Source organism: Carlito syrichta, unplaced genomic scaffold, assembly GCF_000164805.1.
Source record: "Carlito syrichta isolate Samal-C Ts95f unplaced genomic scaffold, Tarsius_syrichta-2.0.1 Scaffold305267, whole genome shotgun sequence".
In the NCBI taxonomy this organism is placed as follows: Eukaryota; Metazoa; Chordata; class Mammalia; order Primates; family Tarsiidae; genus Carlito; species Carlito syrichta.
The window spans coordinates 95,653-104,498 of record NW_007249363.1 but is presented as its reverse complement, the minus strand read 5'-3'; the positions used below and the strand labels follow the sequence as shown (position 1 = coordinate 104,498).

Here is an 8,846-nt window from a genome sequence, read left to right as displayed (position 1 = left end):
AATTAAATATATGGTCAAAAGTCACATTGAGGTTCTGGATCTCATCGCTGATTTTTTGTCCTGATGATCTGTCTAGGTTTGTGAGTGGGGTATTAAAGTCCCCAACTATGATAGTGTTAGAGTCAATATCTTTCTTGAGTTTTTCTAGAAGCTTCTTTATGAAAGTTAGTGCTCCTATGTTGGGTGCATATATGTTTAGGATAGATATTTCTTGTTGATGGAGTGAACCTTTTATCATTATGTAGTGGCCTTCTGTATCTTTTTTTGTTGGGAGCCAGCCATGGAGGCCCATTGAGCATTAGCGATCAGGAAGGGCCGTTGACCCCGAGACCACTAGGATGCGTTTGGGAGCTATTTGACCTCATTTCCTCCCCCTTTCTACTCAGCAATAACCAGATTAAGCTCCTGTGAGCTCAAAACATAAAAACTCTGAGACCGGGATGAACACAAGCTAACTTTAGAAGCTCATTGCTCCCATTCTTCCACAAACTGCAGTTTTGGCTTTCACACAACTTATAATTCAAACTTGTGTCACATCTAAGAGCCTTAGTATTGGTCACAGGCTTCTGGGTCATGATCTTAGGATTTATTGAAGGTGTAAATTGTAGAATATGGTTTTAGAAGACAACCATTTTGTTGAAAGAATGCAACTGGGTTACTTGCAGGTAGCCCACTGTGAACTTTGGACTGGGCCACATTCCAAACATTCTGGGATGGGCCACTTTCATTTGTAAAGTAAATACTTAAGCTTCTATAGAATTGCTTAACTTGGCATAAATCAATCAGTTTAGGATGAAAAAGATTTATAGAATATGTCAGTCATGAATTAGGTTATCCTTTGTTATGGGATTTTAAGATTGTCATATGAAAAGGGTTTAAAGGCAATCATTGATTAAGTTTTCATGGATTAAGTTTTCTGGTGGGTGGGGGATGCCCCTCCCACATCTGACTTGTGTATAAAAGACCCATTGTAATTCCCAATAATACTCATTCGCTTTTGCACTAGACTGGAGTCCAGTCTCTTTCTTTCTCTCTCCTTTCCCCCAATCACTGACGCCGTCTCCACCTTTGGGGTACCCTGAACCCAGCTGGAGCTGGTCTCCAGCAGGCAAGAAAACAAAGTTAGTTGCCTTTAAACCTTTCAGATAGCCAAGTAACAATGAAATTACAATGCGGAGACTTAAAACAATGACAAAAAATGCATAGAGAAATGAAAAAGTACTTTGGAAAATGAAATAAAGATGTAGGTCAAGCTATTTATGATGACAAAAACTATTTGTTCTAAATGTATTAGTTTGAAGCACAATATTGTTGCTATCAGACTTTGAACTCATAGAAATGACAATTCATATTTTTTATTAAAAGATTATCACTCTTCTTAAGAAGAGATGACTTAGTTTTTATGGAGTTTATATGTTTATTATGATGAAATATCATTCTTCTATAGGTTTATATCGGAGGAAACAAGTTATATGAAAGAAAGGGGAAACAAAAAACACACGTGAGGGGATTATCACTGAGTCCCATTTTATAGGAGCAAAAAAGTGGCAAGACACATAATCACCAGGGAGATGTTGTTTGAAAATTACTGATCAAAAGAGAAGCGATGATTTAGAGAAAGAGGCAGGCATCAAAGTTGTGATGCCAGTGGAAATAGAAATCTTTTAAAAAGTAACTCAGAAGAATCAGTGAAAGTTAGTCAGACTTGGAGGACAGATAGCAAAGCCATAAAATAAGCAAGCAGAACTATGAAATAGTTTTTATTACTTATCCCAAGTTAGGGAACCTAAGATGATAGTGGGAATCTGATCAGATAAATCAAAAATCTTGTCTAAATCTTTACTGTGCATCACTCTAATTTGCTAAAACAGCTGATCTTTTATTTTTTGAGAAATTGTATTCAGAAAAGATATGTCAATGAAGTCCATAGAAGTTTGAGGCAGGGCAGTACATTCTACAGTAAGCCTTATTTTGAGGGATAGTCCTTGACCAAGTTTGGGAGGAAATTGTGCTGTAGATAAAGAACAGTTTCATGAAGGGGAAATATGTTACTTATGAGTGTAAAAGGTTAATTTGAGTCTATACACTGAAAAGGGGCTCCTGAGTAGCAGTGCTTTGTAAATTCTCCTACTGACTTTGATTAGTTGTCATATTAGGCAGCACATCACACTCTTGCTTGTCCCCACATTCTCTCTGGTGTAATCCATCATGAGTGATGGAAATAAATGCCTGAAATCACTCTAGACTTGGTGAAGAAGGAAGTATCCTCTCCTGGCATCTATGGAGGAGAAGTAAGCAGAGAAGACTTTGAAAAATCAGTGTTCTTTTAACATGATAAATCAGTTTTTATCATACGGGTTTATAGTTTCATTCCTTAGCTGAATTTGTTGGGTGGGAAAATCTAGAAATACTGAGGTTACATGACATTATAATTCAAATAAATAGGTTAGACTGTGAATGAAGTAGTGGAAGTCAAGCACTCATAAGGTCTATCAAAGTAAGTAAAAAAACTTAGTAATAGAATAGAATTGAGGTATACATGAAAACATGAAAAGATAAGACCAATAATTTTGGTTTGGGATCTGAGAGGAAAAAAATATTAAATTATGCACGATGGAATACTACGCAGCCATGAAAAAGAACAAAATCATGAAGCATTCGCAGCAACCTGGATGGAACTAGAGTCTATAATACTGAGTGATCTCTCACAGAAACAAAGATCTGAGTATCACATGTTCTCACTCATATAGTGGACCTTGAACATCTACCATAATACTATAAAGAAAGGACTGACAGTGGTTGGAAACTATGGGGGAGTAGGGAGGGGAAGGGGGGTGGGACTAACAGTAGTCAATATCTGTCTGGGGTTGGGGAGACACCCCCTAATAACAAGGGTGCCTAAATGATGCACATTTGTATACCTAACTATTAACTGTACCCCACAATTTTATAATAAAAAATATGTTTAAAAAAAATTTAGACACAAGTGAGGTATTTGTGAAGGAAGATAGGGAAAATAATTATTTAAATGTTGCCATTTCAAATAGACAGAAAAAAAAGTTACATTCAAGGAGAGAAGAGTCATAAATAAGTGACTTAAGACAACAATTTGGGAGTCTTCTATGCAGATAAAATTCTGGAATGGAAACTTAGATTTTTCTTTTGTGTCAACTCCAGACAACTAGTTGTGTCTGCCTGGAGCCTTAGATTGAAAAGGATTTCTAGTCTATAGCTGAATTCCACAGGAAAGCTCCATGATCAAGCCTCAGTGTCAGTCATGCAATCTAAAGATAACAATGGTATTAAGCACCACCTATCTGCCCTCACAAAAAACATAGATGGCACTAGGTTAGCTGGACGAGAAAGCAGAGTGAGAGGTCTGCATGATTAGTACAGGCTTTAAGCACTGTCCAGAGTTGGGTGTAAGAAGGAATTGAGCTAGGCCATGTATAGAGATTTGGGAAGAAATCCAGGAAAGTACAGTATCATAGAAACCAGGAAAGGAGAGAAGACCATAATGGAGGCTGTGTTCAATATGGTCACATTCTGCACAACAGTAAGAAGAATGTGGGTGAGACAATCCTTAGATAGGGCAATGACAAGGTTTGGCAACAAGGTCAACACTTTGGGAAGTATTATATTGTCTTAGGGAGTGAAGTGAATCACAGTGAGGAAGTATAGTCATTTTTTATGTATTACACAATTAAAGAAGTATTAAGTCACCTATTTGTCTCCATTTTCCTAGATAACTTATTACTGTATATTATTAAAACCAGGTCACTAATTTGGATAACACAAAATGCAGGAGAAAGTACTCTTTGGTTTAAATTTTTTAAATTAAAGTGTTTTCTAACCTTGTTGCTCTGAGACTACTGTTCAGAACTCATAAGGATGCAATTTTTTAAAATTGTATTAATATTTTTAATTTTAAATAACTTAATTCATATTACATAAAGAAAACCATATATTATTATAAAACTGTCTTATAATACGTTCACCATACACAGATTCAGATATGTGCTCTTATATAGTCTTTAATTAGTGTCTAAGTAGAACAGAGGAGTTCTACAATCATACTTTTATTTGCCAGAAAGAAAAAACACAAAAAAGATTGTCCAGGTTCACTATCTGTCTGACTTGCAAATGCACCTGGCTAAAACACAAGCCAATCAGGAATAAACCATTTGGACTTTCTGTACAGTGACTCTGGGTGACTTTGAGGTGTTTGTTAAAATACGCTCACTAAATTAAGAAATGGGAGTGGCGAGTGCACCTGACCCTTTAATGGCACTGAGGTTCTAATGCACTGATGCCCTATAGAAGTCAGAATACAGGGCAGTTGCAAGCACCAGCTGCTTGGCAGTTGAAAGCCTGATGGAGGACACCAGGCTTTGAGGACAGGTAAATGAAAGAAGAACTTGTATAAAGAAAGAAACATTAAATTGACCTAGACTCCCAAAAAAAGATGTGTAAGAAGAGTAAAGTATGAGGTCATTTTATTTAGCCCTTACAACAAATAAAAAGGGGGGGGGAAGGTCATTTCTGAGATTCGTTTGTAGGGGAAAAACAATGAAAACTTGTCACTTGAAATGCTTACTGTTACTATCCAAGCAACGCTATTTACCTGTAGTGTCCTAAATAAAAATTAACTAAGCTAATTAGGACTTAGAAAGCCCCAGATCTTTTAAAAAAATTTTATAGACCAGTTAAATGTATAAAAGAAATGGGAAGAATTGCCATAAAAATACCATTTTTAAACTTTTTGACAAAAGACAATGTACAATCACTATTATATTTAGAGATTTTTTTTCCCTAGGATATGATTATTAGCTATTTCATTGTAAACATTTAAAAATCTCTATAGTTTGAGACTTTTTAAATATTCTCTTTCATTTCAAACATGTTTATCGATAACACTGGAAAGCAATTTTGCTATTCAGTAGCATTTGACAAACGGTGATTTACTCTTTCTATTTTGTCAGAAGAAATAAAACAAGAGTTCATCAATAAAGGTGCACCCTGATAGTATCAATATCATGATAAGATAAAAGTGGCATCGCCCAGAAGAATAAAGAAGCATCATCATGTCCTTCTCAGTCCATAACCGGAAGACCAGCAAAAAACCTTATCCATTGGAACCTCTTCTGTTGCCACAAGTTCCCCGTAGCAATTACTTGCACTTTCAAGAGGAGAAACAAAGACTACAGCTAAAGAAATTCCTCCTTAATAGGATGTTTCTAGTAGCCAGAATAGAAGTAAATGTGGAAAGAAAAGAAATTGTTGAATACTATGAAGAAGTGTTTCACACAATTTCGAAACAACACCTAGGAGAAGCAGTGACAGGATTATTGCTTATATACCCCACTTCCCTGCTGCTTATCCTTGAGTCGTCCAGTGGTACGCTTTACCGAATTATTTCAGATTATATTGGTCATAAAAAAAATGAAATAGAATATTTTATCCAAGAAATGAAAATTGTAGTCATTTCCCATAACATCCCAACAAGGTTTTTTATGCAATGGCATGTTTCAGTAATAAAAGTTCCAGTTATGTATCTCGATGATGTGACACAATCACAGTCCCTAAAAGAGGTCATCACAGAGTTTCTCACCCAAACTCATAAACTGTCACTCCACCTTTGTAAGACTGCTAAAGTGGGCACTAAAGGACCAGGCAATAACTTGCACCAATCTGTGCCTGATCTACTCCTTTCAGAACAAATCATAAAGTACTTGTGCAAATCAGAAGAACTCATGGACCCAGCAACATTCATAAACATGTACGACAGACCTATAGATGTCACTTTGGACTCTGAGGTGGTATGGCCTGCTCCTTCCTGTTTCTAGGGATGAGATGTGAATTGCTCACATCTCTTAAGGAATTTATGCTAATTAAATAAAAGGAAAATATTTCTAAAGTTGCTTTTCTCTTAAAAAAAGGAACAGAACACTGCAATATACACAATGGTAATATATTCATCTCTGCAGAGTATGTCGAGCTAAATGTAAAAGTCTACTTGTTCTGATATCAAGTTCAATACATTATTGTAATAGATGGCTTTAATAAATTCTTAAATGTTAACATCATTTAGTTGAAATTGCAATTATTTTGGGGGGTTTCCTTAAGAGTAATTTTTTATTTATTTTTATTTTTTTAATTATAAAGATGTGGGGTATAATTCAGGGCTAGGTATACAAACATTGATTATGCAGGTAACCTTGTTGACAAGGTATTCCCCTCCCTCCCCTAGCAGTTTCCCTTAACTGCCATTCCCATCCCCCCTCCCCTGACAGTTTCCCATTACTGGAAATGGCAATTATTGAAAGAAAAGTATGGATGAGAAAAGATAAACACATTTCAGATTATCCTTAATTCATTCATTCAGTGATGAATAGACACTAATACACAGCAGAAGTACATTGTTCTGAGGGAGCAAAAGCTAGGGAAAAAAATTCCACCCTTAAGTAACTGTAACCTAAGCTTAGAGGCAAGTACCTTAAAAATATCTGTTAAAATAATTATGATATAATATATAACATAAACAATATAACATAGCAGGACAATTATTATATAGTAGCAGAATTTAGGAAGGGTTTTGAGAGGACAAGTAATCACTGTATGATTCTTGCACTCAAAAAACAAAATCTCCCCATTGGAATATTTTCACAGTTCACATATTTTAGTCTATGTAATCAAGAATATTGAGACTAGTATAAAGCTACAGAACACTATAGCCATTTGCAATGACAAGAAGATACATGATCAGCTGGCTTCACACTCCTTCATTTAATATCATTAATTGAGCATCCCTCTATGTTACAGGCATTTGCTCAGCTCTAAAAGAGATATGGCAGGATACACAGAAGTCATTAACTGCCCATTTGTGAAACTTATTTCTACATGACTCCCTGGAAGATAAACAAACTGGTTATTTTCTCAATTCATTTCCTAGAAAGAAACTAATTATATATAATTTCTATGTGATCAATATCAAGTTGATCCCTCTCTTTCTTTATTCAAAATTAATACTTTTGCATTGTTTAAAAAGGTTTAGCTTGCTTAAACAATTAAATGACATCAATATTTTAACTACTGCAATGATATTTTTCCAAAATCACCTTAATATCTTAGAAAACAGATTTTGGATTTAATGGAGGAAATGCTGATGTCATTTTAGTTTCATTTTTATTATTTATTTGAAATTTGGTTTCTTTGGAGTTAAAAAAAAAAGTCAGTGTGCATCTCACATTTTTCACATGCAGAAAACCTGGCATTATTGTTTCATATCAGAATCAAATTTTTAAAAAGACTATTCCTATTTTCAGTTTTTGTAACAAATAATTTAAAAGAGTGGTATTTTTCATTTTTAAATATACTTGAAGTATCTTTCCTTTTTATTTAGTAAGAGAAAAAATATTTTTGATAAAATGAGAAACAATTCCTCTATTGATAGTGAATACTTTTAAAAATTTGTACCTATTTAGAAAATATTAAATACTTGGTATTAGTCAGTAATGTGCTATCTACTCTTTGGACTATGAAAAAGACACAGGGGCCCATCAATAGTAAATGAATTGTGACAAAATTAGTGGAGATGAGAGTAAATGTTTTCTAGGGGAAAAAGGAACAAATACTTATTGAAGATATATATAAGTTTTTTCCAGAATTTGAGTGAATGTACAAAGTGATTTGGAAGGGAAGACCAGCATACTTAGCAGAATGAACAAAGATAGGAAGGAGAAAATGAATAATAAATGTTCATTGGAGCAGATAAAATTTCTTTAGTAGGGTGAATTTTCTTTGGAAATGATACTTTCTAAAGCTAGCAAGTGAATAGAAGTTAGTCATATGGATAATAATTATATATTTATAAATATGAAATTATGGCACGTTATATTTTTCAAAAAGGTCACTGCCACATATCCAATCCCACATGGTCTTTTTATAACATGACCTTGATATTCCTCCCATCATGTGATGGCTTCTAAATCTCTCTCCTTGAATCCAGGCAAACCTTTGTGATGACTGCCTCAAGCAATAAAGTACAACAAAAGTGATTCCATGTGATCTCCAAGCCTAGGTCATTAAAATATTGTACACTTTGCCTTGCTCTCTTGAGTGTTAGCTCTTGAAATTCCAACAGTGTGCTGTGAGCAGTCCAGTAGTTTCCAGATGACATCCCCTACTAATATTCCAGTCAATATCCAATATCTTTCATTGCACATGTGAGTGAGACTTCAGTTGATTCTAGACTCCAGCCTTCCAGTTAACCCTAAAAGCCAGCCCAGCTGACACTATGTGGACTAGAGATATGCTGTTCCCACTGAGTCCTGCCCAAATTGCAGATCTGTGAACAACATATGTAACTATTGTTAATTAAAGTCACTATGTATTGAGTGGATTAATATACAGTAGTCCAGAACAATAATAATATATAAGGGGGGAAATTATATATATATATATGTGTGTGTGTGTATATATATGTATAGATTATATATATGTAAGCTGTCCTATGAAACTTATTAGTCATTAATTTATGTACCAAAAAATTTCTTGCATATCTACTAGTAAATACTTACTAGTAAGGTCAATCACTGTTAGTCCCTGGATATGTGTGTATCTACCATACTGCCTAGAATATTGGTCTACAATACTTTCTGGTATTAAAAATACTGACAAAAAACCAATTCATTAAACCAAAGAAAATCATTAACCACTTGAATCATTTTTTAATGATGTTATAGAATAACCCTAAATGTTAATATTGCCAACTTACTTAGTATATTGCAATTTTGAATTTAAAGAACTTATAAAGCCTCAACTATGAAAATAACTGGAAGTTAAAC

The 8,846-nt window shown here is 34.5% G+C and overlaps 2 protein-coding genes across 2 annotated transcripts in view; one reads left to right on the top strand and one right to left on the bottom strand.

The window, feature by feature from the left end:
- ZNF804B (zinc finger protein 804B) overlaps positions 1–8,846 on the bottom strand; it is a 614,329-nt gene that overhangs the window by 570,759 nt on the left and 34,724 nt on the right. The gene's annotated exons all lie outside the window — the stretch shown is intronic.
- Positions 5,085–5,912, top strand: TEX47 (testis expressed 47). The gene has a single exon (XM_008061462.2). The coding sequence runs from the start codon at positions 5,085–5,087 to the stop codon at positions 5,844–5,846; it is 762 nt and encodes a 253-aa protein (XP_008059653.1). The 3' UTR covers positions 5,847–5,912.